Below are 18,448 nucleotides of genomic sequence, written 5' to 3'. Positions count from 1 at the left end.
TGCCCCCTCTGTCTGGAATGTCCCTTCCCTAGTTCTTAATTGGCTACTATTCCATGTGGATCCCCCTAAAGCCAGAATTAGTTGCATCTGTTGTATGCTTACAAAGCACCTATGCAAACCTCTGCTAAGGCAGCAAATTGTACAATCTATTTAGTTTGCTGTTTCCCCAATAGATTGTAAGAACCAAAATTTGTCCTTGTACCCCAGTGCCTAATGTAGTGGTGGCACATAGAAGATGCTCAATAACGTCTGCTGAGTGAATAAATGAATCAATTCCATCTTCTGGTCCAAAGTTGACACTTTTAGAAAATTAGTTAACATTTTGCTTCACAAAGCAAAGAGTTCATCAGGTGTGAAATCCAACTGTCTTCCCTCTTGCCTTCAAATGTATTCACATCTTTATCCATCTTTCCTGTTCCTCCTTCTGCCTTAAAGAAAAAGGATTCCATACTTCTTCCCAAGTCTATCTGCTGCCTCTAGGACTCATTTCATAATTATTTTCTCATATTTTCCATCTCTCCTCCACTGACTGTGGTGTGTCCTTTGTCTGCAGCATGCTCATCTCTTCCACCAAAATACAACAAAAACAAACTTCTATTTTGCCCTATCCTCATAAAACTACTACCTTAGCTTTCTTTTTCTCAGCTAAACTTCATGAAAGAGTGGATACACTCACTGCCTTTGCTATTCACTCCTCGACCTCTTTCAGCTGCCTTCTGCCCCCAACAGTTTATCTCTCTGACACAGTTTATCTCTCAATAGCCAAATACAATACAATGACTCCTTTTCAAGCCTCCTGGTAGCAGACATGTCTGAGGCATTTCATACTGCTAACTGTGCTCACTTTTTAAAACTATCACCCACCCCCCTTGACTTCCATGACAGGATATTTTCCTGGGTTTTCCTGTTGTTTAAATGATGGCCCTATCTTTAGTGATTCTCCTATCCCTTAAAAGTTGCTTTTCCAAGTGTATATCACCAACTCTCTTACCTCTCTGTGTGCTCTTAACAAACGATCTCATTTACTCATGGCTTCAGTTACCATCTCTAAGGTCATCAGCCTCAATTTTTCCTGAATTGCAGATTATATTTACACCACCCACAAGACGTGTCCACTTTTGTATCCTGGAGGAATTTAAAAATAGACAATAAATGAAAATCTGATCTTGTCTTTCCATTTCAAGATACCTACAGTTCCTATTGTCTTATCAACCCTAACGGCAGAGTACATATATTATTTATATTTAGTGTCTGTAAAAACTTTTAATGGTCTTTACCAAATGGATGATATGATTTTCGTAATTCACTCTATATTTATTTTAAAAATTGCATGGACTATGGGGTTGAGATAGAGGGGTTTCCAGAATCTTTAGAAGCCTGATAATACTGGAGAAGGCCAGAATTTCCCATTATTCTTCAGCTTCTCTTAGTCATGCTACAAAAGGACCTGGCTAGGAAAGAGTTAATTGGGAATTGACCGTTCCTCTTATCTCTGAAAGCAATCATGAAATAAGAGGATAAATGCTCAACTATTTGCATTTCAGGTCTCTGGCTCATACCAAGTTTCTAAAAGGCAACAGATGAGATGCAAGAGGGAAGAGATATGGGGACAGATGTATATGTATAGCTGATTCACTTTGTTATACAGCAGAAACTAACACACCATTGTAAAGCAATTATACTCCAATAAAGATGTTAAAAAAAAAAACACACAACAATAAGGCGTTCCTGGGGTATTGATAATGTACTATTTCTTAATCTGGATGCTACTTACATGGAAGTGTTGAGTTTATGAAAATTTAACAAGCTGTACATTTATTATATGTGTACTTTTGTGTTTGTAGACTATACTTCAATTACATTTTTTTAATCCCTTTAAAAAATAAAAAAATAAAAATAAATAAAAGGCAACAGATGGATCAACTGCCTAGAATGAAAGAGAATCCAGTGAAAACTCAAGTCTAACTATATCTTTCCTTTCTAATTAATTATATTCACATGTGAATGGTACTCACAAAACAGGTGTCCATTGTATTTTTGGAAGTTGAACGTCCAGATTTTATAGCAACAATGTAAAATAGCAGATGATAAGAGAACTTAAAGAAGTTTGTTCTCTCCATTCGCCATTTATATATATTTTGTAGGTTCCAGGAATGCTTTTCATCCTCAAACATGCTAAGATCTTGTTTTCCAAGCTAGAATAATACTGTTCCCAAGTAGAGCGTACAACTACACCATTAACAATGATATAAATCCAATTAAATTATCAGTCTTAACCTTTTTAGTGAGGAAATATGGACACTGAAATAAATGTAGATGCCAGTGCAGTTTAAACTATGTTTTCCTATGTGAACAAAAATAATTAAGAATGAATAAAGAACAGAGGAATATTTTATGAGTTTAGGAGGTTATATCTACACATGATTTTTCCTGGTCCTGTACTAAGTACAGAAGAATTACTCAGGCAATCCTTGTCTTTTATAACCTTACCTCACATAGGGAATATATTCATATATAACTTAACGATATAAAAATTGTAAATGAAGATATAAATTAGCTATAGATCAGAATCCTTTTCAAATACAGGCATTCAAGGTGCATGCCATAAAGCAAGTTTCTTTGGTGAAAATTCATGGGAAAGCAACATTTTGTTCGATATTTGGCTAGATTGATAAGTATTCTTCCTTGAGTAGTCATAAATACTTTAAATTATAATTCATTATCTTTGTACATTTTCATCAATGGAAATACAGTGTAGTTAAAACATTAAAGTAAATTCTGGAAAAGGACTTCCCTCTGGAAACTACTATACTTCTGCGTTGGGAGGGCCCCAAGACCCCTCCCGTGCGTGATTCGCTAGAACAACTCACAGGACTCAGCATCTATTTGCGCACGCAGCTAAGATTTATTACAGCGAAAGGATACAAAGCAAAATCATCAAAGGAAAAGGGTGTATGAGGTGAAGTTTGGAGGAAACCAGGCACAAGCGTCTAAAAGTTCCCCAGTGGAGTCATATAGGAACAGACTTAGTTCCTCCAGCAATGAGTCGTGACAACATGTAAAGTTTTGTATTCCAGGGACCCTCGTTAGATACTTAGTGCCCATGCATTTGCTGGCCATTTGTGTATTATCTTTGGAGAAATATCTGTTCAAGTCCTTTGCCCATTTTTCAATTATTGATAAGTTGTTTGTCTTAATTTTGTTGTGTTGTAAGAGTTCTTTATATATTCTGGTTACTAGACCTTATCAGATATATGATTTGCAAATAATTTCTCCAATTTTGGGGTTTTTTTTCTTTTTTGATGATGTTCTTTGAAGACTGAAAGTTTTGATGATGATGAAGTCCAATTGATATTGGCTTCCTAGGATCACTTTAGTGGTTGCTTGTGCTTTAGGTATCGTATCTAAGAAATCATTGCCTAATTCAAGAACATAAGGATTTATACAGGTTTCCTTCCAAGAGTTTGATAGTTTTAGCTCCTTTCTGATCCATTTTGAGTTAATTTTTATATATGGTGTGAAATAAGGGTCCAATTTCAGTCTTTTGCATGTGTCTATTCAGTTGTCCTAGCACCATTTGCTGAAAAGACTATTCTTCCTCAGTTGAATTGCCTTGGCACCCTTTTAAAAAATTAACCATAAACATATGTTTATTTCTAGACTCTCAGTTCTATTCCATTGATCTCTAAGTCTGTCCTTACGCCAGTACCATGCTGTCTTGATGACTCTAGCTTTTCAGAAAGTTTTGAAATCAGTGAGTCTGAGTCCTTCAACTTTATTCTTCTTTTTCAAGATTGTTTTGGTTGTTCGGAGTCCCTTTATTTTCCATATGAATTTTAGGATTAGTTTGTCAATTTCTTCACAGCAATACCACAGAGCTGAGGATAGCAGGGTAGGGCAAGTTAAAATATTACAAAGCTCAGTGTTCTTGCTGAGTTTCAGGTGTGTGTGTGTGTGTGTGTGTGTGTTTATTAAATTCTCCAGGATTGCTGCAAGCCTTTGGTTAATTTTTAGACTTCTGAAAAAGTTGCTTCTGACCATTTTTGCCGATTTTCTCATTGCTTTTATGGAGGAAATAATTTTTGGAGGTCTCTATTCCGTCATTTTTGCTGACATCACTCCCTGAGAAAAATATTTTTTAAAGCACCTTGCAGGGAATTGAAGCTGGCTCTTACTACATCAAGTGAGCATACGGGGAAGTTGGCTTTATAAAGATATATAAGTCAATAAGGGAAAGGTGATCCCATGGAAATCCAAGAACAGGAATTCCAATATAACTGGGCCCACAGATATTAGAATTAGAATTCAGGGAAGCTTTAAAGACCTTAGCAGATGTTCATGGTTCATCACTTTAGTGACTTGCCATATAGAATGGAAATTAAAGGCACAGACTTTGAACTCTGACTTCCTGAATTCAAATTACAGATCTACTTACTAACTATATAACTTTGTTTCTTTCTTCTATCTAACAGGGCTAATGATAATGTCTACACCATAGGGATTTTGTGAAGTTGATAGGAGTAAATAAATAAATAAATAAATAAATAAATAAATAAAATTTAGAACTGTCCCTGACACAGATTACGAGCTATAAAAATGGTGTTATTATTATTTGTAGTATAATAGGCCCCTAGTTTATCCTCCACTTCATTTTTCTTCTCATTACCAACTGCTATCTTCACTTTCTATATCACTTTTATATCACAGACCTTGGTATATATCATAGTTTCAATTTTATTGTAATTTTAGGTCACATATCTTTGGTTTACTCATGGATCCTTATCTCCATCTTGTCCCTTCTCTACTTCATGGCCTCTCTCTATGTATTTTCCTAGCTTTAATTTACGTTTCCAGAAGCAAGTATCAGAATGGTCCATCTCATCCCTCTTTGGACAAAGCTCTCCACATTAGGCCACCTCATGGGCTGCTTCCAAGCCTTTGGATTATCTGCTCTTGAGCTAGTTGCCTCTCTAGCTTGACGAGATGATATGGTGTAACATATGGCTGTTTAGGATTATACAGTAAGCAGAAAATCTGCGTAGGGAAATTTCTTTATGAAGGACTGTGAGCTGGGTCAACTAGGTGAAATATACAGTCCTCCCCACGTGACATACAATGTTTTTGTTGTACACAACGGTGACTGAAAAGTCACGATTAACACTTATTTTATTTCAGGGGAAGATGTAATTCAGTTAATCAGAAGACAATGGATGCCATGAGACGACCAGTAAAAAAGATTTCAAGATCAAACCATCTTCCAAAACTCAATCTGTGATTCCAGAACTGGGTGGTTTACTATTTCTTCCCTCTTTTCATCTGTCATATTCAACTTGTGGAGTTAGCGTTCCACACACTTTTCAGGGATTGGAATAGATAAGAAAGAGCTATCAAACTTCTCTGTAGCTCTTCTTCCAGAAGTTTGTTCCTTTGTCTGCATGAAAGTAATTTTCTCAAGTGACCCTATACCATCTAATAGCATTCTTATGATTTTAAAAATATCCTAGAAAGCCTTAAGGTTGACATCATTACACTTGCTTTTAATAATATACCCATGATTTGCTCTGATAGTAACATAGCTATTTTATTTGTATTCTAGTTGGCTGTTAGCTAAAAATGTGAGTTCATCAAAACTTTTTGCTATTTTACGCTGTATCATGTTCAGCTCTTTAAAACTCAAGGTTTAAACAAAGCTGCAAATCAGATGCATTTTCAACTTTGATTTGAACTATCATGGTATTGTGGAAACAGGAATCAGCTTGGGTATAGTTCCCACCCTGCTGTGAACTTAGGACATTTGGGGCAAGTTCTTTCACCTCATCTTCATTTCCCACATCTGTAAAATGACTGAGGCAAACTATACAATTGCTAAAGTTTCTTACTATTCTAGAAAACCAGTACTTACTCAACTGCAAGGTCCTGCCACTTAGCACATGGTAATTTAAGTCATTTTATGATGTTTATTAATTTATAGTGATGGCCTAGTGATGTTTATTAATTTATAGTGATGGCTCTTTGGACCAAACTTTGCCAAGTGTTCATGATACTCAAGTCTAGAGTGGAAATAGAATGAGGGTACAAGAAGTGTTCTTTTAAGGTATTAAAAATTTTATTCAATTCTCCTATTTGTGTTTAGATTGTTTTGTTACTGTCACCTAGGTCTGGAAGATACATATGATTTTTTCCCCTAACTTAATAAGTGAAATTATTGGACTTTAACTTTACAGAAATCACTCAGAGGTAAGTATAGTTTCTGGCACCAAAACCTAAATTCTATTCAGTATCACCAGTAATGGATGCCAAATGTATTTCTATAACTACTTATAGATACTCACTTTTTTTCTTTAAGGAAGAATGCATGCATTTCATATAGACAATTCTTTTATGTGACTTTAAAAAGTAATGCAGCGAAATATAAAGTAACTTCCTATAAATTATTCCAAATGGAAACTGTTTGGAAATATTTTCCCCTGTTCTTTTTTTTTTTTTTTTAATATTTATTTATTTTGGCTGCGCCAGGTCTTAGTTGCAGCACGCAGGACCTTCATTGCAGTGTGCGGGATCTTTAATTGCAGCATGTGGACTTCCTGGTTGCAGCATGCATACGGGATCTAGTGCCCTAACCAGGGATCGAACCCAGGCCCCCTCCATTGGGAGCGTGGAGTCTTACCCACTGCACCACCAGGGAAGTCCCTCTCCCCCGTTCTTAAGCTAACTATAGATATCAGGTACCATGACTCATTTTATTAAATAATTACTAGATACTACATATGTATTTGTTTACTTCTTTATACCCTATTTTCTCTCTAAAAAGGATTGTGTTACCTTTTACTAAATATAGAGATATAAAAACAAGACTCATAAGATAAAAGATAAAAATAAAAGTTAAAGTTTTGCAAGATTCCCAACTAAGAAAAAGCTCTATCTTTAAGCTTTCTAGTAATCAGCACAAAGAAAGAGTGAGTTACACAGCTCTCATTTTTTTGTATAAGGAAATATACAAGTGGAGAAACAGCTGTCCCTAATACTAAGCTCTGAAGGTAATTTGTCATGTAAAGCTTTATGAGGACTTGCAATTATTTATTGAAATAATCAGTGCAAAAATGATAGTTTGGGGTCTCTGTTTTGTTTAATATTGAAATATGTATTAATATCAGTATTTGGTTTTTTTGAAGAGTTCAGAATTCATAAAGCAAAATATCAGTAAACAATATTTAATATATTTAAAAAATTTTAATGTCTAAATATATTACAAAATATTAAAAAGTACCATTTATAAAAACAAATGTTATGATAATAAAAAAGACAGATATTAATGAATAATAATGATGATGTGGGGCTTCCCTGGTGGCGCAGTGGTTGAGAATCTGCCTGCCAATGCAGGGGACACGGGTTCGAGCCCTGGTCTGGGAGGATCCCACATGCCGCGGAGCTACTAGGCCCGTGAGCCACAACTACTGAGCCTGCGCGTCTGGAGCCTGTGCCCCGCAACGGGAGAGGCCACGACAGTGAGAGGCCCGCGCACCGCGATGAGGAGTGGCCCCCGCTTGCCGCAACTAGAGAAAGCCCTCGCACAGAAACGAAGACCCAACACAGCCAAAAATAAATAAATTAATTAATTAAATTAAAAAAAAAAGGAAAAAGAATCACTCTCACAGAAAACAAACAAAAAAATAATAATAATAATGATGATGTGGAGAAATTGGAACCCTCTTACACTGCTGGTGGGGTTGTAAAGTAGCACCATCACTCTGAAAACACTCTGCTGGTTCCTCAAAAGGTTAAACATAGAGTTACCATGTGACCCAGCAATTCCACTCCTCTGTGTACAGCCCTAAGAAATGAAAACCTATGTGCACATAAAAATGTGTGCACAAATGTTTATAGCAACATTATTCATAATACCTAAAAAGTGGAAACAACCCAAATGTCCATCAACTGATGAATGGATAAACAAATTGTGGTATATCCAAACAATGGAATATTATTCAGCAGTAAAAAGGAATGAAGTACTGACATATGCTACAACATGGATGGACCTTGAAAACATTATTCTGAGTGAAAGAAGCCAGTCACAAGAGATCACATATTGTATGATTCCATTTATATGAAATGTCGAGAGTAGACAAATCCATATGGACAGAAAGTAGGTTAATAGTAGTAGCTGAAGGCTGGCAGGGCCGGGGGAAGGGTGGGTGATAGAGAATGACTGCTAATATGTATAGGGTTTCTTGGGGGGTGATGAAAATGTTCTAAAATTAATCATGGTGATAGTTGTACAACTTCATGAATGAACCAAAAACATGGAAAGCACCTTACATGGGTTAATTGCATGTTATGTGATTTATACCTCAATAAAGCTGTTATAAAAAAAAGTTAAACATATGTTAACCTTTTAATATAAACTAGCAGATAAATTTTAATGGAATATTATTTGATCTTAGAAAATATGATCTTAAACATCAAAATGCATTGTCATTAGTGCCATTGTTGAGTCAAGAGTATATTATTAGCATAATTTTCCAACTAAGAAGCTCTTTCAGATACTACGCTAGTCAAAAGAACAATGAAGCTTATATGCTACTTCCCAGTATTTCCTTGACTTCTTTTGAATAATCCCATCTCTTGTTTAATAACCTTGTAGAGATATTTATAAAGCACCTTTTGACTTTTGACTAGGATTAGGTTTTTTTTCTAATTTATAGAGAGCTATATAGTTTTTGTTTCAAAAAATGTTTCTAGTTTTCATCATCTTCATTAGTTTTATCATGTATAGCTGGAAACTACAGTGCAGAGTTACTTATATCAATTTTAGTACTTTGATAGTCGTATTCTACTGGACCAGAAACTTTATTCTGGACTAAGAATTATTTCTTGTAATAATTGGTTTCTTTTTGCTGTGTGCCCAAGTGAGAGCCTGTCTAGACCACATATTATATGTGATTTTTAAAGTAAATTGAGTAATTGAATTATAGTTATTTCAAGATGTAAATAATTTAGATTTTTTATTTTTTTAATACCAGAATAACAGAATTATGACAACAGTGATGCTAGGATTTTGGGCACTTAAAGAGAGGTAAGCATACCAGAATACTAAAAACTGCTATTAAAATCACTAAATGTGATTGAGGTATGAAAGTATCTTTAAAATAATAAAGCACTATTTAAATGCAAGATCATATCATTTTGACAGTAGGGCACTATTTTCAAAACAAGTTAACATCAGATTAATCTGACCTATGAATTAGAAAAATCTTGAATTTATAGAGCATCCTTTTAACTTTATAAAGCAATTTCATATTTCTATCTCAGTTACAGAGAGAGTATTATCATCCAGAGAACTACCCAACAGTGAGATTATCATCACTGGAATTGTTCAGGCAGTGGCTAGGTGTCCCTTTGTCAGGGATGTTACAGAAGGACTCCTGCAGTGGGTGGAAGTTGGATTCAATGACTGCCAGTATCCCTTCTGATGCTAAGATACTGTGATTCCCTGCCCGTTTATCAGATAGGGAAACTAGAGCCAAAAATAACTTCCTAAAATATATGTTGATTGCATCATATAGGCTGTGTGTATATAGGCTGTAAATATGGACTTTCAAAACTGGACTGCTTTACCACTAGCCAAAACTAGCAAAATCAGGTGTAATAGTATTAATGTCCATTTGTTAAATGTAAACTGAAATTAGATACCATTTTTCACCTATAAAATAAACAGTGGTTTTCAAAAAGATAATTTTCAATGCTAATAGATATGAAGTTAAGAAGTTCTAATACACTGCAGGTGGGAGTACAAATTCATATAATTCTTTTGGAAGACAATTTTATTATATTCTTGAATAGCCTTAATGTTAATATGTTGACTTAATATTTGTACTTCTGGTAATCTATTGTAATGAAAAATCCTGCATATAGAAAACATACAAGGACAATCACTTTATCAGTATTATTTATAATACCCACAAAGGGGTACTCTCTCAATGCACAATTATAGGGAAATGCTTGTGGACTGTGTTTCATCCACATGGTTAAACATTATGCAGCAGTTAGCATTTGCCGTCTTACACTAAAATTCTTTCTTCTCATGTATTTCTTGCATCCTGAAGTACTTCAGTGTAATTTATCTCCAGCAGTTTAATGTAATGAACACTCTTATTCATCATTTGTCACCAGCTAGTTTAGTACCTAGCATACGACAGGCATTTAATATATTTTGTTTAACTTAAATGGATGTTTGCAAAAGAGTTTATAGGATCGTGGGAGGACTTAATGTTAGAATGTTAATACAATGTCACACATAAAATACGATTTTAACGATTTAAAAATATAAGAGAGCCTACAAAAAGAGGGCTTTAGTCTACTGATAGTGCCAAAAATGTGTTCTGTTACACAAATTTCCTGTCCAGCTCTACAGGGGAAGATGAGGTAGGCTCCAAGTGATGATTCAGAGATAGGTGGAGAGGGAGAGAGACTTGTGGAGTACCAGAAGGGAACATGTTTTAACAAGCTAATTAACTTAGGGACGTTTACTTAACTTTCCTGTCTTAAGTTTCTACTCTGTAGAATGAAGATAGAACTAATTGATTTCAAAGGTACCTTTATGTGTATGTGATAGGGAAGGGGAGGGGGCTGGAAAACCCTTTTATTTGAAACAATTCTGATATCTTTTTTTAAAAAAAGTATATTTGCTTTATTTTTTAAAAATTTTTATTGGAGTACAGTTGATTTACAATGTTGTGTTTCAGGTGTACAGCAAAGTGAATCAGTTATACATACACATATATACACTCTTTTTTAGATTCTTTTCCCACATAGGTCATTACAGAGTATTGAGTAGAGTTCCTTGTGCTATACAGTAGGTCCTTATGAGTTATCTATTTTATATATAGTAGTGTGTATATGTCAATCCCAATCTCCTCCCAGTTTATCCCTCTCCGCCCTTACCCCCTGGTAACCATGTTTGTTTTCAATTCTGATATCTTAATGTGATAAAAATAAGTACTAAAATCACATATAGCAAATCCATTTCTCTTACCTTGCTAGCCCTCATTTGATCGTGGTGTATGTGAAAAGTAAATCCTTTTTGTGTGTGAGTGAGTGTGTGTGTGTGTGTGTGTGAAGTTACTGAGATCTGGATTTTACTTGTTGAAGCAGCCTATGCTCACTAATATAGTATCAAACAATATTTTTAGTAAGGCTTACAAGTCTGGATATTGTTTTCAGTAGATAATGCTATCTTTCTTTGCAACTACATAGAGATAAATTCAGCCATTCATTGACAGCAATGGCCCCTGGCCTGCCTGCATCAGTGAGTCAGAATCTAGAATTTCAATTGATATTTTTAAAGTGATTCTAACTCAGTGTATTTTCCAGTCTGCTGAACATAACCAGAATAATTTTTTCTTTTTTTTTTTTTTTTACTAAATAGAATCTCTTGCTCTTTCATCAGTTTGTTTCTAGGATACTGCTCTTTAAAGCCTTGTACAAATGCTGCACAGTCTAAGCCAAATAGAGGCTGGGCCCAAACAACCGTGTAACGTACCAATCCATGTCTGAGGGGAAGATACCCTTAATCACTTTCACTCAGAAAAGGAAGAAGGCACAGCATCACTGATCCAAAGCATTTATGGAATCCTGTTGGGCAGACATGGTGAAAGCCCTCTTCCCTGCGAATGGGGTAGGTTCCTTGACCAGGCTCTGATTCTGCTTCCTGGTAGGAATGTTCTTCTCCATTTTTCTTAATGACCTCTAACTCTACTCCTTGGGAGTTTCTTTCATTTCAGTCTTCTTGTTCATATTTGAAGTGGGCAGTGGAGGTTAGACCCTCATTTAGAGATGCACAGCTTTTAGAGCTCATTTTCTGTTAGAACAAACTTGGGTTCCCATGGGTGGTGGCGTCATAGTTCACGTAGTCAAAAGCTTTTCAGTCTAAGTTTATGGTTTCTTGGATAATATAGCTCCATCAAAATAGTAGTCAATTCCATGTATAATAATGATAATTTTAGAGCATGATTTGTTTCTTTGGCCTCTCTCTCTCTCTACCTAATGGCAGCTACCTTGCAGCTATTTGAAATAATAGGTTAGGATATAAAGTTAACACCCATAATCTGATCTTTGCCACAGGCTGTCTTAGTGGCCTCTTGTTGCTCAAAACCCTTCTCGGTCTTATCTCTTGCTTTTTGGGTCTCAGAGTTGTTGGCCTTTCCAGCCCCTTATGCTCTTTGATGCCGCAAATTTCTAGATTCTCCCTGAGACTCTCTCTATTCCCTTTTCCTTGCAAAGTGGCTGATTATATCCCAAGCTCATTTTTTTCTTCTGCCTTGTCAAAGGCAGCCAGTAACATCAAGCACACATCATCTTCATCATCATCATTATTATTATTAAGCACTTGTTCTGCTGTGACATAATAGGGACTTCCAGGCTTCCACTGTCACATTGTGTCCCTGCCTCCCACTGCAGACCTGCTAAGTTAACACCATGCCACTTGTTTTAGTATTTTGTTAATGCAGCACCTAAATTCAAGTTATCAATATCTGCATTATGACTATAAGAAACAACAGACCTCAGAGGCTTCACACAGAGGTTTATTCTCTCTCACAATACAATCCATTCAGGTTTCAGCAGTTAAAAGAAAAGGATAAATCATATTTATACCTTGAAAGAGAAAGGAGACTGGGAATAGGAGAGAAAAAGATTTCAAAATTATTGATAGTGTCTTAGGCTGGGTGGTAGGTACATATACACTCATACTTTACATTGTACATCTATCATGTATGTACTCTTGGATATGTATGAAATTTTTCATAATAAAAAAATAAAAATTCCTCCAGCTGACTTTAAATCATGTTAGGATACGTGTAAGTATTTACAAGGAAAGTGTGAACATCATTTTTTCTCCTTCACCTTATCCCCACCTTCACATACCACAGACTTCTCTCCTTTATGAGTGTCTGGCTTGTGTGTGATGTAGAAATTCCACAGGACTTCAAGTCAGCAGTCTTTGTGGCTAAAGGAGAATGAGTGACTTTGTAACTACTGATCCCTCAGGCAATAGAGCAGTAGTAACCAATGACTTCAGGGGAGCTGCTTCTAATGGTGCTGTTGTGTGGTTACCTGGGAGGATGCCTAGAAAATTAATCAACGTGGCAGTGCCTAGCCTCACTCTGGACCTTGAGTGACACAGCCTCCCTCATCCATAGTTATAATGTCACTTTGGTTTAGCTCCACATTTCCTAGTAAAGACTTTTGGTTAAAATGAGGCAGATCTGCCTCATCTTAATTCAGTAGAACTAAACCCTGTGGTTGAAAGTGAATTGGTGTATTGGATGATGAGAAAACTGTCGCATCTTAGTGTAATTGGCTGCAGGGCATCATTAGAAGTTGGTACTATTCTTTGACCTTCATCACTGCCTAAGGGCAATGGTTCCTAACTCACTGGGAAAACATATTTATGTTTAATATATATTTAATATATAATCATATATTTATGATCTTTATGATCATCCTCTATGTCCTGGCTACTAGGATACAAGGTGTAGTAAAATAACCTCTGCCTTATCACGCTACTTAAAATGAATTCTAATTGTTGAAGCAGAGATGTGAGATGGAGTTGGAAATGCCTTGGGAATTTTCCTGTTGTCTTCTCAAATTAACCACAAAAGGAAAGTGCATGTCAGAGGGTAGTGTGGGAGAGACCCCAAGCCAGGATGAAGGAGAATGTTCAGGGGTGAGTGTGCTAAACCTTACACCATGCAGTCACCAGAGCTGAACGTTCAGCTTAGGAGAACTGAGCCAGAGTCAGAAAGGAGGCATGTGAACAGGAGGGGTCCTAGCCTCTTTGATACAGGGATAACAGGGAAAGTTTTTAGGTTGAAATCGGAACCAAAGAAGACCAAGGGATAAATGAGTTAGCAGCTGGGGAGGATCAGAGGAAATATCTGGGGCAGTTTCCAAATTAGTGAACTGTGCTCACAGGGGGCAGCTGGCCAATGCTGTCTTATCCTTTGAAGGTCGTTCAGGGCTTCTCCAGGCTTTAGGTGATTCATCCCTACAGCACTATGGTCTCAGGAAAGAGGTTACTCTGTCTGGTTGTGGGGATCTTACACTGGGGAGAATGCCAGGACACTATCTGGGAATCTTGTCGACTTTATCTAGTTCAATCTAGTTGACTTGATTAAAAGCTGAACCTAGAAAGCCAGATAAGGGCAAGATAATGTGGGCCCTGCTGCCACACTGAGGAATGAGAACTTAATTTGATAAGCAGAGGAGCCTTGCACACGTTAAATGGGGAAGGGATGAGATTAAAACTGACCTTTCCATCTTTTCTGTGCCCCCTCCCCCACCCAACATAATGGACACTATTCCAACTTTGAGATACCAAGCTTGTCATTTTGGTGCCTGCAATATTTTTTCCTTTCCTCCAAACCTCTTTTTCTTTCCATGATGAAATTAGTGGCATTATGAAATAAAGGACAGAATGTAGACTTGGAGGCAGAAAGACCAGAATCCCAAGTCTGCATACACCAATCAACTACTGAAATGACTTTCATTCATTCATTCAAATATTTTAGTGCCTGCTACGAGCCAGGCACTTTTCTAGGCCAAGGTGGTAGTAGTGGATAATACAGACAAATTTTCTCTTCTAGAGAGGCGAGAAGGACAAATAAAAACAAATACATATGCTGTATAACATTAGAAAAATGATGTAAAGAAAAAGAGAGTGAGGGGTTAGATTCTGATAGGAGTATCCAAGAAAGTGACATAACAGAAATCTACATGAAATGGAGAAATCTGGGGAAGAGCATTCCAAGCAGAAGGAAGAACAAGGGCAAAGTATTCTAGCTTTGTACTTACCTGGTATTTTAGGAAGAAGAAGGCAGTGTGATGAGAGGTCATGAAAGGTCATAACAATGGCAAGAGGTAAAGTTGATGAAGTCAGATGGTATAAAGCCTTGTTAGACATGGAAAATAATTTGGATTTTTTTCTGACAGGAGGGTTTTGAGAAAGGGAGTTAATATTCTGACATATTTTAAAAGATTATTCTGGTTATTCTACGATGAATTGCCTGAAAGGAGATTGGGGAAGATGGCAAAAGTGGAAGCAAAAATCACCTTCCTCAGTTAACATTATGAAAATATCTTTGTTTATAATTGTATAATGGAACTTAATGGTTAGTCAAGTTATGGTAGACTCTTGGATTTAATACTCCAAAAATATTGCAAGCACAGTGTTTGAAAGTATATGCATTTTAAAAGTGAGTTCAGTGCATTAGTTAATGTAAGAAATTATCAGTAAAAATGATTGAAATTAGTTAATTCTCTGGCTTTCAACTTCCGTAGTTACAGTCCTACCTACTTATGAGAACATTCTTTGGGCCTCAGCATCTTTGAAAGGAAAGGACAATTAGGTAATCTCTAGGTTCTTATTGAGTTCTAAATTTCTGTGATTCTGAGAACAAGCCAGGTAAGCAACAATACTGGACATAGCTTATATAGAACAGTTCCTATAAAATAGCTGGATGAAAAATTTCCAAACTTTTTAAGCATAGGTTCTTCATGAGTTCATCTGAAGAGACCATGTGTACTGTATTACTTACAAATCTATTTGTAATTTGCATATTGTGAAAAGTATACAATTATAATTTAGTTTTGGGGGAAATAATGTAATGCATATGCTATGAATGCTAATAATTTTAAGTGATTGGAAAACCATTTTCTAAGAGGCAGTTTGAATTGTTAATTTTGAATGCAAATTTTAAAATATATTTCTCTATGTAGAATTATTCTTGTTATATTTTATGATTCTTGGTATTCAGTTTTCCATCAAGAATATAAGTAGCATATTGCTACTCTAGGGAACCACAGAAAGAGTCCATCTACCCATTCGTCTCAAATAATAAAAATGAGTATGATTCAAGAATGTTAAACGTGATAAAGAAATTAAATGGTTTATAATTCTATGCTATAATTCAGAAGGTTTATAGTAGAGCCTCTCAGCCTCAGTGCTAATGACATTTGGGGCCAGATAATTAATCCTCTGTTCTGGGAGGCTGTCCCGTGCATTGTATGATGTTTAGCAGCATCCTTGGCCTCTACCCACTAGATGCCTGTTGTGACAATGAAAAAATGTGCCTTGGGAGACAAAAATCGCCCCCAGCGAGAGTCATTGTTTATGATGTAGATGCCTGCTCATTTACAAAGTAAGCTTCTTTTTCTTTCTTTTAAGAGATTGGAAACTATTCAAATATCTAATCTGGTTCTTATGGAGCTTGGATCTTATATTCTTGATGCTGAAGAGCTTTATTATCTTTCTGCTTCCTCCAACACAGGAATGATTACTTCCTCTCACATAAGCTTAGGGGCATCTTCCGCTCAAATTTAAAAGCAATGAGTCTGTGTCAGTTTCCACAATGTCTTTGTCACTTTTAGCATCAGACTTGGTAATCTAGACCTTTAGGTCAAGGCAAAACTGATTACCAGACTGGGGGAAGCGCTCAAAGCTGCCTCAATTCACCCCTACCCCAATGCCTGGGCATGATTTCACCTCTGCTGTTATTGTTGGGCAAACTAACTGCTTCACAGATGGTTAGCGAGACACTCAGTTCCTGATTAGTTAGAAAAGCAATCAAGAACCAAAATTCGTATCTATTAAAATGTGTACATTTACTTCCAAAAATAGTGCAGAATGATCCCATCAGAAATTTATCTGTACTTTTCTTCCCATGAAAATCGTAGACAACCACTATATTTTTGCATGCTGTCATGATCTAAATCAGAACACACCGCCACCTGCTCAGGAAACAGGAGGCTTGCCCAGAGATCAGAAATGGTGGTTCAAGTGGAGCATGTGCGTATTACATGTTCAAGTAAGGTCAAGAGTCTAGGCAAATCCAGAGTGAAAAACACCGTAAGATACCATCACCCCCTCACCCCCACCGACTTTCAGCAGTGGGAACAGTAGTAAAGGCAAGAGGAAGGATCCCCTACAGGTCCTGGCACTCGGTGGATCTCAATAAAATGTCTAGCAAGGCCGAACAAAGCGGATTACATAGCCGCCACCACCTGGAGATTTCTCACTTGAGAAAATGAGGACAATATTTGTTGACTCACAGGACAACATGAAATGCTTCTAAAATTTTTAGCTTCTTAGTAGTTTAGAAAGAAAGCACCATAACAGTCCTCAACCTTCCCTGTCCTCTCATATGTTTGTCTTGGAAAAAGAAAATAATCCAGTTTGCTAGTTCCTAATATTTAAACATGAAAGCGTTCCCATAAGACACTCTGAAGACTTTTAGACAAGCCCTTGCGCCCCGCCACCCGCCCCAAGGCGGGCAGTGGCAGTTCCACCGGAGGCCTGAGCTGTGTGATGTCCCGGGGGCACGTGGAATGGAACTTTGGGTGGGCAGCGCGCCAATGACGGTGTCTCCGTAGGACCTGCAGGGCACTTTGGGGCCGCCCATCCCCGTCCCCCGGGTACCCCCACCCCCGGAAGCCCTCCCCCGACCCCGGTCCGGCCGGGACCCTCGGAGCAGCGGCGGGCGGCAGGGCCACTTTAAGGGCGGGCCGGGGGCGGGCGCCCCGCAGCTGCGGGCACGAAGCCATTGGCGCGCGGCGGGCGACGGACGCGACGGGCTGGCTGCGAGCTCCTCCTGTGGCGAGGCTGCCCCAGGACCCGCACGTGGGCAACGGGCCATGGCGGACTCAATTATCGGCCCGGAGCTCGGCCAAACCCCTGAGATGGTAAGAGGCGGAGGAGGAGGAAGGGGAGGCAGCTGCGTTTAAAACCGCGCGCGGGCCGGCGCGGCGACCCAGTCGGGCGGCACAGCCACGCCGGGCGCAGGCCAGTACGTCTGGGGACGGCCCGGGGACCACAGCGGGGCGCGAGCCAGTCCCGGCCGCTTCCCCGGGCGTCCCGGCTCGCTCCTGGGGCCCCACGGCGGGCGCCTGCCCACCTCGAGGACGGAGCGGAGGCCCGAAGAGGGAGGGCGACTGGACTGTGTCACAGAGTCACCCCCTCGAGCTCTTGACTCTCGCCAACCCAAACCCATCTTCCCGGCCCCAGACCGTTGGTGGGGCGACGCGGGAGCAAGATGTCGTAGGGTAGATATTCGGGCTGGTGGCCGGATAAAACGGGAATGACAACTTTGGTTTCAGCCTGAATATAGGAAAGTTGATTTCACACTTTTAAGTTTGAGTGTAGGAAAGTTTATTCAACATATTGAATATGGAAAAGTTGATCTTCAGCTCTCTTGTCTGCACAGCTCGAGGTGCCTTTTTTCGCTTTGCTCACTGCCGTGGCGTCCAGAGTGTCCTTGTACTGCCCTCTCCGCGCTGACCCCCAAACAGGCAGACGTGTGTAGAGACCGTGCCGTTGGCGGAAAGACGCGTCTGCCCTCTTCACACAGCTGCCCACCCTCCCTGGAAGTGAAAAGGCCCCCTGGCCTCTTTTGGA

General features: G+C 38.3%; 1 protein-coding gene across 6 annotated transcripts in view; it reads left to right on the top strand.

The window, feature by feature from the left end:
* Positions 1-18,448, top strand: part of SOHLH2 (spermatogenesis and oogenesis specific basic helix-loop-helix 2) — an 88,042-nt gene that overhangs the window by 31,315 nt on the left and 38,279 nt on the right. Inside the window, exons 2-3 of one of the 6 annotated variants that reach the window (XM_036832016.1) lie at positions 9,021-9,073; positions 11,447-11,674. The exons of 3 other annotated variants lie outside the window; for them this stretch is intronic. In XM_036832016.1, coding sequence (XP_036687911.1) covers positions 11,624-11,674 — 51 coding nt within the window. In that variant the 5' untranslated portion in view covers positions 9,021-9,073; positions 11,447-11,623. Of the gene's footprint in view, positions 1-9,020; positions 9,074-11,446; positions 11,675-17,605; positions 17,737-18,448 lie in introns of those variants that run through there. 2 more of the 6 variants (XM_036832015.1, XM_036832017.1) reach the window with 2 other exon arrangements.

Source organism: Balaenoptera musculus, chromosome 18, assembly GCF_009873245.2.
Source record: "Balaenoptera musculus isolate JJ_BM4_2016_0621 chromosome 18, mBalMus1.pri.v3, whole genome shotgun sequence".
Classification (NCBI taxonomy): Eukaryota; Metazoa; Chordata; class Mammalia; order Artiodactyla; family Balaenopteridae; genus Balaenoptera; species Balaenoptera musculus.
The sequence above is the reverse complement of the archived record's forward strand: the minus strand, read 5'-3'. Positions and strand labels throughout refer to the sequence as shown.